The following is a 20,108-nucleotide window of genomic DNA, read 5'->3' as shown; positions in this document are numbered from 1 at the left end:
CTTACTCTGGGCCCAGCACTGTACTAAGCACTTGGAAAAGTTCAATATACCAGAGTTGATAGACACATTCCCTGCTCACAATGAGTTTACAGTCTTGAGAGATTCCTTTAGGCCATGATTGAATTTAAAACAAATTATGGTATTTGTTAAGCACTTGCTATGTGCCAAGCACTGTTCTAAATACTGGGGTAGATACAAGGTAATCGGGTTGTCCTAAGTGGGGTTCACAGTCTTAATCCCCATTTTACAGATGAGGTAACTGAGGCTTGGGGACGTAAAGTGGTTCTCCCATGGTCTCACAAAAGACAAGTGGCAGAGCAGGGATTAGAATGGCCCCAAAACAGGATTTACCTGGGAGAGTTCAGTTTAACAGAGTTGTTGAACACATTCTCTGCCTACAATGAGTTTAGAGTCTAAAGGGACTCCCCTTCCTTTAGGCCATGATGCCTCACCAAAACTGGATAGTCAATCCTACTTTAGTCTTAGCTGCCTCCCTCCCAGACTTTGACAATTCATCAACGACCAGCGTTTTCTGTGAACCCTGTAGGACAGCTGAGTATCTGGCTAGGTCCAAGGGCAATTCCTTGGTCAAGTGGTGGTGTGAGATTATTTGCACAAGGAAGGAGACATTTTGTCCCAGAATAGAGACTGGGTGAGTGACCCATTTAGGATCCTGCCCGTGGTGGCTTTCATATCCCGTTTCCTCAGGGTGTAGATGAGGGGGTTTAGGGCAGGGGGCACTACCGTATAGAACACGGACACCAGCAGGTCCAGTACTGAGGGGGAATCTGAGGGTGGCTTCAAGTAAGCACATAAGGAAATCATGACAAAGAGAGTGATGACAACGAGGTGAGGCAGGCAGTTAAATAAAGCTTTGGCCCGTCCCTCGGCGGCAGGCATCCTCAACACGGCCTGGAAGATACGAGATTATGATGAGAATAAAGCAGACGAAGCAGAAGACATGGTCGTCGGAGCAGGTGATCAGCAGGGAAGGGACGTCACAGAAAAACTACTGGAAGACGTTGGACACGCGGAAGGACAGGGAGAAGGTCGGAGCTGAAAACAAGACTCCAAACGGGCCCCCACTGACCCATGAGGTGGCCGCCATCTTCCCACAGGCCATTCTGTTCATGATGACCTCGTAGCGCAGCGGGAGGCAGATGGCGGCGTAGCAGTCATAGGACATAACCGTGAGGGCAAAATATTCTGAACCTTCAAAGAAAATCACCAGACAGACCTATACTGCACAGCCTAGGAAGGAGATTTCTCTACGGTCGGTCAGGGAGTTGTGGATGGATTTGGGGGCGGTGACGGAGATGTAGCAGAGGTCGAGGACAGACAGGCTCCTGAGAAAGAAGTACATGAGAATGTGGAGTCCGCGATCCAGGTCGATGATGGGGACGATGAGGAGATTACCCGTCAGGGTCGCCAGGTAGAGCAGGAGGAACAGTGCGTCGTGGACCAACTGCAGCTCCCGGATCTCCGAGAAACCCAGCAGGAAGAAACCTGTCACCGTGGAGACAGTGGGCATTTTGGGGAGGCATCATTGACTTTCTGCAGTGGATGCGGGAAAAGGCAAAGTTAGAGCCCATTATTGGGATGAGTGAAGAAATTGACAGGACATTTGCTCGTGTTGCTCTATGGAAAGGTGACAGTTATTGGATTTAAAATAATCTTTGAGTGCATTATCCTGCAGGGATAAGGAAATATCCGGATTTTTACACTATTTTGGTCTATATAAAGGGAATTCCTGAGATGGTCTACCCTCCGCCACACCGACAGAGTTGGTAGAAACATTCCCTGCCCACTTCGAGTTTACTGTCTGAAAGGAGATCTTTTTCTGTCTTCGTCTTCAACCCTCCTCACTACCTGAACTTGTTCCCTGCTTCCACTACCCAGTATTTTGCGTGCACCCATACACATACACAAACATACACAGCTTCTAGCACAGGGAATGTGATTGCAGCAGCTCCTGTAAAGTGAAAAATGAATTCGTTCAGTAATATTTATTGAGCTGTTACTGTGTGCAGAACACTGTACCTAATGCTGGGGAGAGTACAACAGAATAATAAACAGACACAGGCCCTGCTCACAACGAGTTTACAGTCTAGAGGAATAACGGATTGTAGTTGGGTTGATTTCAGTGAATGTCTGATCACGGGCTTCAGTGCCATCAGCCTGTTCTAATTCTCCTCCTCATTACCCGCTTTCTTCAACCAACCCTCCAAAAAACGAACCTTCTTACCGTGACTCGCTTTTGATGCTTCCTCCTCACACCTCTGGCTTCCACCCTTCCTTTGGTCTGGAAATACGCCCTTTTTAATTCCCCAGCCCAAGATATCCCAGCCTCAAAAACCCTATGGAATTTCACCTTCTCAAGGGGAATTTAGCTAATTCACTTTTTTCCACCATCTGTCAGTGACCATCTCCAGACTTAATCAATCAATCAATCGTATTTATTGAGCGCTTACTGTGTGCAGAGCACTGTACTAAGCGCTTGGGAAGTACAAGTTGGCAACACATAGAGACAGTCCCTACCCAACAGTGGGCTCACAGTCTAAAAGGGGGAGACAGTGAACAAAACCAAACTAACAAAATAAAATAAATAGAATAGATATGTACAAGTAAAATAAATAAATAAATAAATAAATAGAGTAATAAATATGTACAAACATATATACATATATACAGGTGCTGTGGGGAAGGGAAGGAGGTAAGATGAGGGGGATGGAGAGGGGGACGAGGGGGAGAGGAAGGAAGGGGCTCAGTCTGGGAGGGCCTCCTGGAGGAGGTGAGCTCTCAGCAGGGCCTTGAAGGGAGGAAGAGAGCTAGCTTGGCGGATGGGCAGAGGGAGGGCATTCCAGGCCCGGGGGATGACGTGGGCCGGGGGTCGATGGCGGGAGAGGCGAGAACGAGGTACGGTGAGGAGATTAGCGGCAGAGGAGCGGAGGGTGCGGGGTGGGCTGTAGAAGGAGAGAAGGGAGGTGAGGTAGGAGGGGGCGAGGTGATGGAGAGCCTTGAAGCCGAGGGTGAGGAGTTTCTGCCTGATGCGCAGATTGATTGGTAGACACTGGAGATTTTTGAGGAGGGTAGTAACATGCCCAGAGCGTTTCTAGACAAAGACAATCCGGGCAGCAGCATGAAGTATGTATTGAAGTGGGGAGAAACACGAGGATGGGAGATCAGAGAGAAGGCTGACAATGCATCTGCAGACTCTCAGGATATTGCTACCTAAGGTAAGACTCAATAATCTAGACTGTAAGATCCTTGAGGAAACATTTCTACCAACTCTTTTATATTGTATTCTTCCAAGCATTTAGTACAGTGCTCTGCACGCAGTGAGCACTCAATAAATGTCTCCGATTGGTGGACTGATCGATGCCTGCTTCCCCCCTAGATAGTGAGCTCCTTGTGGGCAGGGAACATGTCAACAAACTCTTTTATAGGGTACTCTCCTCAGCACTTAGAATAGCGCTCTGCACACATTAAGCACTCAAAAATATGACTATCAAGCACTAATAATAATAATGATAGTATTTGTTAAGCGCTATGCCCCAAGCACTGTTATAAGCACTGGGGGAGAGAGAAGGTAATCGGGTTGTCCCAATTGTAGCTCACAGTCTTAATCCCCACTTTACAGATGAGGTAACAGAGGCCCAGAGTTGTAAAGTGACATGCCTGAAGTCACACAGCTGACAAGTGGTGGAGCTGGAATTTGAACCCATGACCTCTGCGTCCCACCCCCATTCTCTTTCCAGCAAACCAGGCTACTGCTCATCCACATATCCATTGTTCCATTCTTTTGTCCTCCCAGTTGTAAGTGACATTTTGTCTATCTAGCCTATTAGATTGGAAATTCTTTGAGGGCAGGGATCATGCCTTTTACCTCTCTTTTTACAGGATTTCTTAAGCTCTCATTATGTGTCAGGCACTGTACTAAGCTATGGGGTGAATCCACGAAAATTGGGTGGGTCTCATCCCCCGCCCCACACAGGGCTCACAGTCTCAGTTCCCCTGTTATAAATGAGGGACGTGAGGCACAGAGAAGAGAAGTGGCCTGCCCCAAATCCCTCAAAAGAGAATCTGCCTGGCCCAGTGGAAAGAGCACGGACCTGGGCTCTAAGTCCAGCTCTGACAATTGCTTTCTGTATGAACTTGGGCAAGTCACTTCTCTTCTCTGTGCCTCAGTTCTTGTGTTCTCCTTCCTGCTCAGACTGTAAGCCCCATGAGGTACAGGGATTGTGTCCAACCTGATTAACTTTCCCAGTGTTTAGAACAATGTCTGAAACATAGTAAGGACATAACAAATACCATTAAAAAAGGGAAAAGAGATGGAGCCGTTATTAGAACTCAACTGCATTGACTCGCAGCCCATGCTTTTTCTGCTAGGATACACTGCTTCTCTCTTGCAACTGCCCAAGATTTGGTGAGGGATGTCCTGTGCGGAGGAATCGGTGATGAATATCTGGCTGGTGCAGTTTCATTCACTCCCTCTTGTCCCAGACCGGAGGATGGTTGAAGTCACCACCGCAAGGGGATGGCACCATGCCATAATGCCTTAGCCCGGCAGCCATGGTAACCGGGGTTTTGGCGGTGGATGGAGGGGACCAAAGGGCTACTGTAGGGGCAAGACTTTTCTCTCTGCTTGTGTATGCAGCTCAGGTTCCAACTCCACCCTGGGCCCCGGGTATGAACGTCTTCCCAGAGTGACCCTCCCACTCACATTGATTTGCGTGATGGTCTCTCCCTATCCATCCCCAACCCCTGTCACTCTCACTGGACCAACGTGGGGCTGAGGGACCCCTGACCCTCTCTGGGCTGGGCTTTTTCCCCTCTCTCCTCGGACTCCTGGATGCAGCGGCCACATAGAGACAGAGAGGAACCATCAGCTTCTCTCTGCTCTCCCGCGGACACTGACATGCGCTTTCCGGGCAGGGCCCCCGTCCCCTAGGGTGAAGCCACAGCTGCTCAGAGGGGGGTCCCCGAGGACCGGATCACGGCGGCTCGTCTCCACGGTCTTTGAATCTCCACATAGATGAGGATCCGGTGATGGCACGTATCTGCAGGGTTCTATGGCAACGGCATCTTTAAAGGTTCCCGCAGTAAGTGACCATCTGGCTCAACGGTTGGGCGATTCAGCTTCTTTTGTTTCTTCAATGGTACCTGTTAAGCGCTTACTATGAGACAGGCACTGTACTGAGTCCTGGGAGTCGATAACAAGCTCATCATTTTGGACATAATCCCTTTCCCACATGGAGCTCACAGTCTCAATCCCCATTTTACAGATGAGGATACTGAAGACCAAAGAAGGGAAGAGACTTGCCCAAGGTAAGGAGCAGAAAGGTACAGAGCCAAGATTAAAACCCAGGTCATTCTGACTCCCAGGTCCATGCTCTATTGCACGCCACGCTGCTTCTCTGAGTTTCATCTTGTTCATGACCTCAAACAATCAATCTGTCATTTAATCATTAGTATTTTCTGACGTCTCCTGATTGCAAAACTAGAGAGAACGAGAAATGACTCTCAATCCATCCTAAAACCCTCTCCCGGGCTGGTTTGGGGGATTAACCCACAGAAGCATCATGAGAAGCAGCGTATCTTAGTAGCAAGACCCCGGGTTTGGGAGTCAGAGGACGTGGGCTCTAATCCCGCCTCCATCACTTGTCTACTGTGTGACCTTTGGCAAGTCACTTAATTTCTCTGTGCCTCAGTTACCTCATCTGGAAAATGGGGATTAAGACTGTGAATCCCAGGTGGGACAACCTGATCATGTTGTACCTAACCCAGCGCTTAGAACAGTGCTTGATGCATAGTAAGCACTTAAGAAATGCAACTATTATCATTGTTATTATTGTTATCAGTTTAGGGGGTGGTTAAGGGGTCTGAGAACGGGGTGATGGGAGGGAATCACTGACACTGAATGGGTGTACACGACGATAAAATCCCTGGTTTCAGAAGAAATGGGTTATAGCCTAGGGCTCGTCCGCTTCTATCTCATAGCTGAGACACTGTACCAAACTGGGGTGAGGAGGCCATTGCATTCTCTCCCCTGAATGGCCCTGTCCTCTTTCAAAATATCTCAGGGATGGAAAATGGAGAAATAATCTGCCAGTCCACATTTCCTCCTCCCCACTTCCAGTCCACCAGAGCACAGCTTTCCCCATCCTCAATGCCCTTCTGACACCCCACCACTTCCACGATACCTCGCACGATTCTTTTCTCTTCTCCCTAAGTCATCTTCTCCCAACTACCAATCAGCATCTTAGACCAATTTTCCATTTTAGCACTCACACCCACGATTATAGTTTTGTACACAGTGGCTTTTATAAAATATACTCTTTGAGCACATAGTCACCTGTTTACCGTTCTTTCCATTCTCTTCTTTGTCCTCTCATTAACTGATTCCATGCCTATCTCCCCTGTTACATTTTACGCTCTTGGAAAGCAGGGATGGTGTATAATCTATTTTGATCCCCCAGAAGTGTTCACTGCAGTACTTTACACCCAGGATGCATTCAACAAATATCGTTGATAGATGAATATATGGAGGGGTTGTTGGATGGATGGATGGATGGATGGATGGTGGAAGGGTGGGTGGGTAGATGGATGGATAGATGACTGGATGGATGGGTGGTTTGTGTGCTGTGTAACTTTAAGCAAGGCATTTCACTTCTCTGTGCCTCAGTAACTTCATCTGTAAAATGGGGATTGAGCCTGTGAGCCCCACATGGGAAAGGGACTATGCAATACCTGATTAGCTTGTATCTGCCCCAGTACTTAGTACAGTGCCTGGCACATAGTAAGCGCTTGACAAATACCACTATTATTATTACTATGGATAGATGGTTAGGTGGATTGATGGATGGATGGATAGATGGATGGATGGATGGATGGATAGATGGATGGATGGATGGATGGATGGATGGATGGATGGATGGATGGATGGATGGATGGATGGACAGACAGATGGGTTAACAGACAGACAGTTGGACGGATGGATGGATGGTAGGACAGATGGATGGATGGATGAACGAATGGATTCAAGATAAGGATTTGATTAGTCAAATTCATTCATTCATTCAATCGAATTTATTGAGCACTTACTGTGTGCAGATCACTATACCAAGCGTTTGGAAAGTACGGTTCAGCAACAAATAGAGATAATCCCTGCCTATAACGGGCTCACAGTCTTGGAGGGGAGACAGGCATCAAAACAAGTAAACAGGCTGTCAGATGTAGGGGGCAGTTTCCATGATTCCATCTCTTCTCCCTTGTTACGCTCCGATTTTCTGATTTTCATAACTACGAAGGGTGATCTTAAAAGTCATAGAAATACTGTTATTATCAGTAATAGTATCAACATTATCACTATTGAATTTACTAAGAATTTACTTGCAAAAGACTGTCAAGTCCTGGAGTAGAAAAAAAACTAATCCGTTTGAACAGGTTTCCTGGCCCTCAGGGGTTCAGACACTCAGAGAAAGAGAGAACACAAATTGAATCCCGATTTTACAGAGAGACTCAAAGAGGTTATATGGCTGGTCCAACGTCATATAGCAGGCCGGTGGCAGAACCATGCAGACCTTTCAAAAGTGAAGACTCCCAGACACATGTTCGTTCCACTAAGCCATGATACCACCCAAACAATCACTTATCATTCATTCATTCATTCATTCATATTTATTGAGTGCTTACTGTATGCTGAGCACTGTACTAAGTGCTTGGAAAGTACTATTCAGAATAATGAGAGACAATCCCTGCCCACACCGGGCTTACAATCACACACTTCTTATCCACCTTTGTCCCAGACATTGACAAATCCTCAGGTGCCAGACTTTCTTTTTGGACAGCTCTTTATATGTATACCCCCATGGTCAGATCCCTGATAAGGAATGGAATAGTAAGCCCGCTTTTTCCTCCCCTCCTCCCCATCCCCCCGCCCTACCTCCTTCCCCTCCCCACTGCACCTGTATATATGTTCGTACAGATTTATTACTCTATTTATTTTACTTGTACATATTTACTATTTTATTTATTTTGTTAATGATGTGCATCTAGCTTTACTTCTATTTATTCTGATGACTTGACACCTGTCCACATGCTTTCTTTTTTTGCCTGTCTCCCACTTCTAGACTGTGAGCCCGTTGTTGGGTAAGAACAGTCTCTATATGTTGCCAGCGTGTACTTCCCAAGCGCTTAGTACAGTGCTCTGCACACAGTAAGAGCTCAATAAATACGATTGAATGAATGAATGAATAAGCAAAAAGAAACATAAATTCTGTCCCTTAGAGGACTTGCACATCTTCTGGGCCACGCTGAGGGTGCTGGCCGCCGAGGGCCGGGCCAAACCCTTCTCCACCTGCCTGCCTCACCTCGTCATTGTCACCCTTTTCATCCCTTCCGGCTCCTCTGCTTACTTGAAGCCGCTATCCGACTCCCCCTCAGCGCTGGAAATGACGCTGTCCGTGTTCTATTCTGTAGTGCCCCCCACCCTGACTCCCCTCAGCCTGAGGAATCGGCACGTGAAGGCGGCGATTGAAAAAACGTTTAGAGCAGAAGCCACCCCAAGGAACTATCCTTCAGATTGTTAACTCCTTGGAAACAGGCGTGCTGTCGACAGCAGATGCCCTGAAATAAAAATAAAAATAGTTAATCATTACGGCATTTGTTAAGCGCTTACTGTGTGCCAAGCACTTTTCTAAGCGCTGGGTAGATACAAGGTAATCAGGTTGTCCCTCTTGGGGCTCACAGTCTTAATCCCTATTTTACAGATGCGGTAACTGAGGCACGGAGAAGTTAAGTGGCTCGACCAAAGTCACACAGAAGCTCTCTGCTCTCCCGGGGACACTGAGATGCTTCTGCAGATGGACCCCGTCTTCCAGAATAAAGCAGCTGCTGCTCTGAGGGGAATCCCTGGAGGTCCGGACCAGGCCCCAAAGACCTGAAATGACTTGCCCAATGTCACACACCTGATAAGTGGCTGACCTGGGATTTGAACCCAGGCCCTCTTGACTCCTGGGCCCTCGCTCTTTCCACTAAACGACACTGCTTTTGATTTAGAGAAATTGTCACTCTGACCCTGGTCATTCAGTTCCCTATTGAAATTTCCCTCACCTTTCCCCTGCTCAGCTCCAGAGTCACCGGGCCTGTCCTGGGCAGGAGAGTATCTACCTCTTGCTGAGAGACAGGCTCACTCCATCATGTCGGTCCTGAACCCTGGTGGCAGAGACAGGAAGGAGTGGGCGAGGGGTAAGAGCTGTCAGGATCCTTGCTCCCCCTCTTGGATCTCCGGATGCCTGCGCCTTCCCCTCAGATGACGGCCCGGTTATTTCCTGGGGAATTCCCCGTGGGAGGACGGGCCCTGCGTTCCGCTGAGACAGCTGACTGTTCGGGAATCTTGGAAGGCCGGGATCGTGGGCTCCTTGTGGTCTCGGCCCCCACAACGTAAATGACTGTTCAATCCCACGTGGTTCCCACTCTGGGATTCCTTCCTATGACAACATCAACAGACTAATCATCATTCCCTTTCTTTGATTAACAATAGTGTTCTGGTTAAGCTCTGAGGTTCGGAGCCTGATCCCATGCCAGGGCTTGGGACCATCTGAAATCCATCTTAGACATTGCCCTCTTGACTGTAAGCTCATCACGAGCAGGGAGTGTATCTACCAACCCTGTTATATTGTTATATCGTACTCTCCCAAGTGCTTAGTTCCAAGGTCTGAACATAGTGAACACTCAGTAAATATGATCGATCGATTGATTGATATGCATTATTTTCCCCTACTGAATTCCTATCTGCATTCTCTATTCCTCCCAAGCTCACCATTTGACTGTGACTCGTTCCCAACTCTCCCCACTCAGACCCCTACATCACCACCTTTCCCTTGCTTGGAATTCCCTCTGCTTTGATATCCACCCGGCCACAGGGCTTCCCATCTTCAAAACACCTTCCTAAAACTCTGTTAAATCCACGGGACCATCCCTGATTATTTTTTTCATAATGGTACGTGGTAAGTGTTTACTATTTTCCAGGGACCGTTCTAAGCACTGAAGTACATACAAGCTAGTCAGGTTGGACACAGTCCCTGTCCCGCATAGGACTTCCAGTGTTAATCCCCACTTTACAGATGAGGACTTCGAATCAAGAAGTGAAATGACTTGCCCAAGGTCACATGGCAGACAAGTGGTGGAGGTGGAATTAGAACCCAAGGTTCTCTGACTCCCAGGTCCATGCTCTATCAGTTGGGCTTTGCTGCTTCTCTGGGGTTCCCTGTCTCAGGGTGCATAATTATCTCGGTCCGGGCCTGTGTAAAAAGCCCGCCTCCCCATCCTTAACAATAATATAATATTAACAATAATAATAATTGTGATATTTGATAAGCGTTTATTATGTGCCAGGCACTGTACTAAGCGCTGAGGTGGATAGAAGCAAATTGGGTCAGGCAAGTCCTTGTCCCACATGGGCTCACAGTCTCAACCCCTATTTCACCGATGAGGGAACTGAGGCCCAGCGAACTGAAGAGTCTTGCCCACCGTCACATAGCATAAAGGTAACAGAGACGAGATTAGAAACCGGGTCATTTTGACTCCCAGGTCCATGCTCTATAGCCTAGGCCATGCTGCTTCTCTGAGTTACATCTTGTTCATGACCTCAAACAATCAATTGGACATTTAATGAGTTGCATTTTCTGACATCTGATTGCAAATCTATAGAAAACGAGGATTGGCTCTATATCCATCGTAAGACCCTCCCCCGGGCTGGCTTGGTGGCTCAACTCGGAGAAGTAGCATAAGCAGCTAGCTCTCTTCCTCCCTTCAAGGCCCTACTGAGAGCTCACCTTCTCCAGGAGGCCTTCCCAAACTGATCCCCCTCCTTCCTCTCCCCCTACTCCCCCTCCCTATCCCCCCCGCCTTACCTCCTTCCCCTCCCCACAGCACCTGTATATATGTTTATATGTTTGTACATATTTATTACTCCATTTATTTTATTTGTACATATTTATTCTATTTATTTTATTTTGTTAATATATTTTGTTTTGTTCTCTGTCTCCCCCTTCTAGACTGTGAGCCCACTGTTGGGTAGGGACCGTCTTTATATGTTGCCAACTTGTACTTCCCAAGCGTTTAGTACAGTGCTCTGTACACAGTTAACGCTCAATAAATACGATTGAATGAATGAATGAATGAATGAATGAATGAAAACAGCAGCCTAGCTTAATGGCAAGATCCCGGACTTGTGAGTCAGAGGACGTGGATTCTAATACCAGCTCCGCCATGTCCCTGGGGACTAAGAATAATGATAATCATAATAATAATAGTGGTATTTGTTAAGTGCTTACTATGTGCCAAGCGCTGTTCTAAGCGCTGGGTTAGATACAACGTAATCAGGTTGTCCCACGTGGGGTTCACAGTTTTAATCCCCATTTTTCAGATGAGGTAACAGGCAGACAGAAGTTAAGTGGCTTGCACAAGGTCACACAGCAACCAAGTGGTGGAGGCTGGATTAGACCCCATGTCCTTTGACTCCCAAGCCCGCGCTCTTTCCACTAGATCACGCAAATCCCGTCAAATTCCCCAAGGAGAGGGGGTACAACGATCGGGCTAGTTTTTTGGTTTCTCTGGAGTCGTCCTTTCATTTAGATATTATTTGAACGGATTCTTTTCCATCAATTCCCTTTCATTACCAAGCCTCATTCCCCTTCTCCTCCTCTGTGTCCTGGGTTCTTACCTCGAGCTGGAAGCTCTGCTCTCCCCCAACCGAAACCTCTAGGCCAGCTAGTCAGTGGCTCGGTGACCCAATGGATCAGCAAAAGAGGTGGTCGGGGCCCGACTGACCCAGCGAGTCAAATAATCTCCATTAAAATGCCTTGAAGGTCTCAAGGGGTGTAATGAACAAGAGATAAATCTGCATGAAGCAAACCTCTCCTTTCTCCCGTCAAATATTTTCTTTTCAGGACCTGAAGACCTTATGAAGAGAAATCCAAGCAGATTTTTTTTTGCATTAAACAAATTTCTCCCTTTCACCACCAATATACGCTTTTCATTCTCATTTCAAAGACCTTGAGGGCCTGAAGTGAACTATTACGCAGGAGGTGTTTCTGCAGGAAGCCAATTTCCTCGTACATTTCCACTTCAGGTCTTGAAGACCTTAAGTTGAATATTATGAGGTGAGTTTTTGTACCAATAAATTTCTCCTTTTTAAATTCCATATGTTACCTTCTCCAGCCCTTAGGCAGAGAAACAAAAGCAAGAAATTATTTGCATAAAGAACACTTATCCTTTCTCAACACACATATTTTCTTTCCAGATCTTGAAGACATTCATTATGCGAAATCAAAGTAGGAGATGGTTTGCATGAACCAAATTTCTCTTTTTTCACCTCAAATGTTCTGTTTGGGGTCCTTGAAGACCAAAACCTTACAGAAATAACAACCCGGAAACTGTTTGCCTGAAGTAAACTAATCATTTTTCACCTCACATATTCTCTTGGAAAGGCCTTGAAGACCTAAGGTGGACAAATGAGCAGGACAGCTTTTTCTTGAGCAAACGTCTCCTTCTTGAACCCCACATATCATTTTTTCATGCCTTGGAGATCTGATTTAGAAGAATGAGTGCAGGAAATTGTTTGCATAAAGCAAATTTCTCCTTTTCGCTTGAAATAGTCACTTTTGAGGCCTTGAAGACTTTGGTAGAGAAATAACAGCTGGAGATTATTTGCATGAAGCAACGTTAACCTTTTGTACCACATAAATTGTCTTTGATGGCCTTGAAGCCCTTAGGTTGACAAATCAGCAGGACATTTTTTGCATGAGGCAAAATTCTCTTTTCTTAATGCCATACACTATCTCTTCAGGCCTTGAAGAAGTTAGAGAGATAAAAGCTAGACTTAGCATGAGACAACTTTCTCCTTTCCCACCTCAAATATTCTCTTTTGAGGCCTTGAAGACCTAAGACCTTACAGGAATAACAGCTGGAGATTGTTTGCAGAATGAAAACTGATCATTTTTCACCTCATCTATTCTCTTTCAAAGACGTTGAAGACCTAAGGAGGACAGATTAGCGGGACAGTGTTTTCATGAAGCAAAATTCTCCTTCTTTAAACCTGCGTATTTGTTTTTCAGACCTTGAAGATCTGATTTAGAAAAATCAGCGCAGAAAATTGTTTGCATGAAGCAAATTTCTCCTTTTGCACAAGATATATTCTCTTGGGAGGGCTTGAAGACGTTGAAGAAATACCAACCGGGAGATGGCATGAAACTTTCTCATTTTCCACCTCAAATATCCTCTTTCAGCACCTTGAAGACTCTTGGTAGAGAAATCAAAGCTGCAGACTCTTTGCATGTAGCAAACGTATCCTTTCCCATCTCAAATATTCTCTTTTTTGGCCTTGAAGACCCTCGATAGAGAAATCAAAGATGGAGGTTGTTTGCAAGAAGTAAATGTTCTCGTTTTTCATCTAAAATACTTGCTTTTGAGGCCTCAAAGATTTTAGACAGGGAAGTAAAAGCTGGAGTTGGTTTGCATGAAGTGAATTTCTCCTTATGCACATCAAAGGACTCTCTAAGGCCTAGAAGGCCTTAGGTAGAGAAATCAATGCTGGAGGTCTTTGCATGAAGCACAGTTCTCCTTTTGCATCTCAAATATCATCTTTTCAGGTCTTGAAGACTTAATTAGACAAATGAGAGCAGAAGATGGTTTTGCATGAGGCCAATTTCTCCGGTTTCACCTCAACTATTCTCTTTGGAGACCTTAAAGACCTCAGATGGAAAAATAAAAGCTGGAGATGGTTTGCATGAAGCAAATTTCTCCTTTTGAACCTCAAATAGTCTCTATTCTCAGTAAAAAGGCCTGGAAGGCCTAAAGTGGAATAATGAACAAGAGAGTTATCTGCCACATAAAGTGCATTTCTCCCTTTTCATCTAAATCATTCTCTTGTACGGCCTTGAAGGCCTTAAAGGAATTAAAGCTCGAGATTGTTTGCATGAAGCAAATGGATCATTTTTCACATCTCACATCCCCTTCAAAGGCCTTGAAGACCCACGGTGGACAAATAAGCAGGACAGTTTTTGAATGAAGTATAATTCTCTTTTTTAAAAAAAATGCCATATCGCATTTTTTCAGGCCTTCAAGAACTCAGTGAGAAAAATGAAAGCAGGAAATGATTTGTGTAAAGCAAATTTCTCCTTTTTCCCTGGAAAGATTCTCTTTTGAGGCCTTGAAGACCTTAGAAAAGCATAAATTGGAGATTGTGTGCATGAGACAAACCTTCTCCTTTTTCACCTCAAATACCCTCTTTCGAAGGCCTCGAAATCCTCAGGCAGAGAAAGAAAAGCCGAGATCATTTACATGCAGAAAGTTTCTCCCTTTTCGCCTCAAATATTCTCTTATTCATTCTCAATTTAAAGACCTCGAAGGCCCGAGGTGGAGAAAGAACAAGAGGATGTATGTGCAGGGAAACAGATTTCTTATTTGGCACCTCATGTACTCTCTTTTGAGGCCTTGAAGACCTTGGGTGGAAAAATAAGGAGGAGAGGTTTTGCTTGAAGCAAAATTCTCCTTTTTAACCCGAAATATTGTCTTTTCAGGCCTTGTAAACGTTAGGTAGAGAAACTGCAGCAGGAGAAGTTCCTCTTAAAGCAAATTTCCTCTTTTTCATCTCATATGTTCTCCTTTATGGCCCTGAAGACCACCTTAGCTAGGGAAAACAAAGTGGAGATTCTTTGCTTGAAGCAAATTTCTACTTTGGCACCACCAATAATACTGTGAACCCTAGTTGGGACAACCCGATTACATTACATCTATCTGAGCACTTAGAACAATGCTTGACAGATAGTGAGTGCTTAACAAATGTGATTATTATTATTATTGTTATTACTATTATCAGTCTGGGAAGTGCTGAGGCGGTCTGAGAATAGGGTGATGGGAAGGAATCACTTATACTGGCTGGGTAGACACGATGGGAAAATCCCTGGTTTCAGAAGGAACAGGCTGTAGCCTAGGGTTCGTCCTCTTCTATCTCAGAGCTGAGACATTGTACTAAACGAGAGATGAGCAGGTCATTGCATTCTCTCCTCTGAATGGCCCTGTCCCCTTTCAAAATATCTCAGTGATGGAAAATGGAGATATAATCTGTCAGCCCATATTTCCTCCTCCCCCCTTCCAGGCCATCAGAACACCTTTCCCCCTCTTCAAAGCCCTTCTGTCTTCCCACCACTTCCAGGATGCCTCACACGATTCACGTTTCTTCTCCCTAAGTCATCTTCTCCCAACTACCAATCAGCATCTTAGGCCACTTCTTCCTTTTCAATAATAATAATGATGGCATTTATTAAGCGCTTACTATGTGCAAAGCACTGTTCTAAGCGCTGGGTTTTGCACTCACACCCACCATTATCGTTTTGTACAAAATGGCCTTTATAAAATGTACTCTTTAAGCACATAGTCATCTTTCTATCATTCTTTCCATTCTCTTCTCTGTCCTGTCCTGTCCTGTGTCTATCTCCCCTGTTAGATTTTAAGCTCCTGGAAACCAGTAATGAGGTTTAATTCATTTTGGTCTCTCCGAAGTGTTCACTACAGTACTTTACACCCAGGATGCATTCAACAAATATCATTCGTTGATGGATGGATGGATTGATAAATGGATGCATGGATGGGTTGTTGGATGGATGGATGGATGGATGGAAAGGTGGGAGGGTAGATGGATGGATGGATGGATGGATGGATGGATGGATGGATGGATGGGTGGAACGCCTTCTGTGTAGACTTAGGCAAGGCACTTCACTTCTCTGTGCCTCGGTTAACTCATCTGTAAAATGGGAACTGAGACTGTGAGCACCATGAGGGATAAGGACTTTGTAAAATCCGATTAACTTATATCTGCCCCAGCACTTATTACGGTGCGTGGCATGTAATAAGCGCTTAACAAATACCATTATTATTATTATTATTACTATGGATGGATGGATGGGGGCATGTATTGAAGGATGAATGGATGGATGGAAGATCGCATGGATGGATGGATGGATGAACGAATGGATTCGAAACAAGGATTTGATCAGTCAAATTCATTCATTCATTCATTCATATTCATTGAGCACTTACTGTGTGCAGAGCACTGTACTAAGCGCCTGGAAAGTACAATTCCAATAGAGATAATCCCTGCCCACAACGGGCTCAAAGTCTCGAAGGGGGAGACTGTAAGCCTGTTGCTGGGCAGGGACCATCTCTATATGTTGCTGACTTGTACTTCCCAAGCGCTTAGTACAGTGCTCTGCACACAGTAAGTGCTCAATAAATACGATTGAATGAATGGATGAATGAATGACAGGCATCATCAAAACAAGTAAACAGGCATTCAAATGTGGGGAACATTTTCCATGACTGCTTCCCTTGTCTCCCTCCGATTTTCTGATTTTCATAACCACCAAGAGTGATCTTAAAATTCATAGAATTATTGTTATTATCAGTAGTAGCATCAACATTATCATTATTGAATTTATTAAGAATTTACTTGCAAAAGACTGTCAAGTGCTGGAGTAGAAACAAACTAATCAGATAGGAAAGGTTTCCTGACCCACAGGGGCTCAGATTGTAAGAGAAAGAGAGAGCACATATTGAATACCGATTTTACAGAGAGACCCAAAGAGGTTATGTGGCTGCACCAAGGTCATTCAGCAGGCCGGTGGCAGAACCTGGCAGACATTTCAAGTCTCATGACTCCCAGCCACATACTCATTTCACAAAGCCACGGTGCCGCTCAAACAGTTACTTATCATTCATTCATTCAATTATATTTATTGAGTGTTTACTGTGTGCACAGAACTGCACTAAGCACTTGGAGAGTACAATTCAAAATAAAGAGAGACAATCCCTGCCCACACCGGGCTTACAGTCACACACGGCTTATCAACATCTGTCCCAGACATTGACAAATCCTCAGACGCTGGACTTTCTCTTTGGACAGCTCTTTATATGGATACCCCCACGGCCAGAACCTTGATGAGGAATGGGATAGTCAGCAAAAGGAAAAATACATTTTGTCTATTAGAGGAGGGAGGAGAAATCTCCCCTTTAGGACTCTCCCCAGGGCGGCCTTCATGTCCCTGTTCCTCAGGCTGTAGACGAGGGGATTCAGGGCGGGGGGCACTACGGTGTAGAACACGGACATCAGCAGGTCCAGGGTCGAGGGGGAGTCTGACACGGGCTTGAGATGGTCAAACGATCCAGTAGAGAGGAAGACGGTGACGACGGCGAGGTGAGGCAGGCAGGTAGAGAAGGCTTTGGCCCGGCTCTCGGAAGCCGGCATCTTCAGCACGGCATGGAAGATGCGCACGTAGGAGATGATGATGAAGACGAAGCAGACGACACCTAAAGCTACCCCACCGGTGACGCTCACATTGATGGCGACGTGGTCTTCTGAGCAGGAGATCTTCAGCAGGGAGGGGACGTCACAGAAGAACTGCTGGACGACGTTGGACCCACAGAAGCTCAGGGAGAAAGACGAAGCTGCAAACCAGACCCCATACAGCACTCCGTTGAACCAGGAGGCGGCCACCATCTTTCCACAGGCCGCGTTGTTCATGATGAGCTCATAACGCAGGGGGAGGCAGATGGCAGCGTAGCGATCGTAGGACATCGCCGTGAGGACGACCAGCTCTGAAGCAGCAAATAGAAACACCAAAAAAAACCTGGGCGGCACAGCTCAGGAGGGAGATGGATCTACGGTCGGTCAGGGAGATGACGATAGACTTGGGGACGGTGACGGAGATGTAGCAGAGGTCGATGACGGACAGGTGCCTGAGGAAGAAGTACATGGGGGTGTGGAGGTGCCGGTCGAGGGCGGTGACGGCGACAATGAGGAGATTCCCCGTCAGGGCCGCCAGGTAGACCAGAAGGAATAGCGTGGTGTAGACCAGCTGCAGCTCCCGGACCTCCGAGAATCCCAGCAAGAGGAATTCCCTCACTGTGGAGACGTTGGGCATTCTTTGGAGGCAGAACTGACTTTCTGCAATGGATCCCGGAAGAGCCAAATTTAGAGTCATTTGGTGGCATGAGTGAAGCAATTGATAGGACACTTGCTGGTGATTCTCAAGGGAGAGGAGACAGCTATTGAATTCAAAATGATCTTTAAGTTCACCGTGGAGATACTGGACATTTCTGGGGAATGATGTCGACTCCCTACACAGGAAGAGGGAAGACTTCAATTTAGAGACACTGATGTTGGGGGTGAAGGGATAAGACTAAGTCAATCTATTCTATTTACTGATTACCTACAGAGTTCATGGTATTAGTACATATGATCACCACCCCCAAAGAACTTTTATTTTATTGGACGCACCAATCTTTGAACTGTGTAGAAACAGGCGGCCATTGGGAAGAAACCAGGCCTCGGAGTCAGAGGACCTGGGTTCTAATCCCAACTTTACAACTTGTCGGCAGCATAGCCATGGGAAAGTAACTTAATTTCTCTACACCTCAGTTTTCTCCATATTAAAATGAGGATTCAATACCTGTTTTCCCTCCTACTTAGTCTTTGAATCCCTTGTGGGACACAGACTATGTTCTACTAGATTGTCCTGAATCTCCTTCAGCACTTAATACTTTACTTGGAACGTAGTAAGCACTTAGTAAATATCAAGAGTATTTTTTTATTAAGGAGACTGAATCTAAAATGAATAGTGGATAGGAGAGGTCAGAGAACCTAAAGATATGTACATGAGTATTGTGAAATATTTTCAGTGGTTTTATAGTTAAACTAGAAGTGCCTTTATACATAAATTAATCCATTTCGTGGAGAGAGAATGAGCCTGTAGATAGAAGGACCTGGATTTTAATCTTGTCTCCTCTTCCTGTCTGCTGTGTGACCTGGGGCCCGTCACTTAACTTCTCTGTGCCTCAGTTATCTCGTCTTTAAATTGGGGGTTGCAACAGTGAGCACCCTATTGGGCATGGGCTGTATCCAACCTAATTAGTTTGTATTCACCCCAGTGCTTAGTACACTACCTGGCATATAATAAGCCCTTAGCGTTACCATAAAACAAACAACAAAAATGAAACCCACACATACACCAAACTGATTCCATTTGCTCACATATCTGCATTCACACTTGTAGTCACATAAAAGAAAGCATACCTCACCCTTCATCTAGTCCTTTCCTAAAGCATCGCTCAGCCTACATTGCTCCTCTTATCAACCTCCTCTCACGACAAGTTGTGTCTTTTCACAACCAAGAAAAACTCACAATCGGCTTGAAGGCTCTCCACCATATAACTGCACTTCTACCCCTTTCCATAGTTCAACTCGTGTTCTCAGCTCTCAAAGCAAGTTTCTAGTTGTTACCCATGGTCGACTCTCCCTTTCGATCTTAGCCTGGAACTCCCTCCCTTATCCATTCAAAATCTGAGAGAGCACAGTTCTTTCCGAATTCTGAGCACTGCTAAGATCCCCCCTCCTCCAATCAGCTTCCCCGATTCATTTTCCAGCTCTCTAAACCTACTTCACCTAACTCGAGCTCGAATCAACTCATTTCCATCCTCATTCAATGAAATATGCATGGGTCCAGGAGCTCTCTTCTTGGCTGTGAACTCCTTGAAGGCAGCCTACACATCTACCAACTCTGTTCTATTGTACTCTCCCAAGCATAGCTTAGAGGGAGTCAGAGGACTTGGGTGCTAATTCTTCCTCTGTCCCTATGCTGTTGTGGGACCTTGGTCAAGTCGCTTAACTTCTCTGGGCCTCATCTGTAAAATGGCATGCAATAATTGCGTATTCAACTTTCCATCCTTTCTCTCCTTCTAGAAGGGGCAGGATATGTGTCTTTTATGGTGTGCTAAAGTGGATAGAGCACCGGCCTGGCAGTTCAGAAGGAATCAGAAGGACCTGGGTTGTAATTCCGGCTCTTCCTCATGTCTGCTGTGTGACCATGGGCACGTCATTTAACTTCTCTGAGCCTCAGTTGCCTCATTTGTAAAATGGAGGTTAAAACCTTGAGCCCCATGTGGAACAAGGACTTTGCTTAACTTATATCTACCCTAGGCCTTAGGACAATGTTTGGGACAGGGAAAGAGCTAACAAATACTGCTATAATAATAATAATTATTATTAC

The 20,108-nt window shown here is 45.7% G+C and overlaps 1 protein-coding gene across 1 annotated transcript; it reads right to left on the bottom strand.

Annotated features, from left to right (window-relative positions):
* Positions 1-1,009: 1,009 nt before the first annotated feature.
* LOC119927167 (olfactory receptor 14A2-like) lies at positions 1,010-19,346 on the bottom strand. The gene is made up of 5 exons (XM_038745700.1): positions 19,343-19,346; positions 17,967-18,007; positions 17,141-17,560; positions 1,618-1,690; positions 1,010-1,056 (listed from the first exon to the last, which is right to left on the bottom strand). The coding sequence occupies exons 1-5, from the start codon at positions 19,344-19,346 to the stop codon at positions 1,010-1,012; spliced, it is 585 nt and encodes a 194-aa protein (XP_038601628.1).
* Between the last annotated feature and the right edge of the window lie 762 nt (positions 19,347-20,108).

The sequence above is a fragment of the Tachyglossus aculeatus genome, chromosome 4 (assembly GCF_015852505.1).
Source record: "Tachyglossus aculeatus isolate mTacAcu1 chromosome 4, mTacAcu1.pri, whole genome shotgun sequence".
NCBI lineage: Eukaryota > Metazoa > Chordata > Mammalia > Monotremata > Tachyglossidae > Tachyglossus > Tachyglossus aculeatus.
The sequence above is the reverse complement of the archived record's forward strand: the minus strand, read 5'-3'. Positions and strand labels throughout refer to the sequence as shown.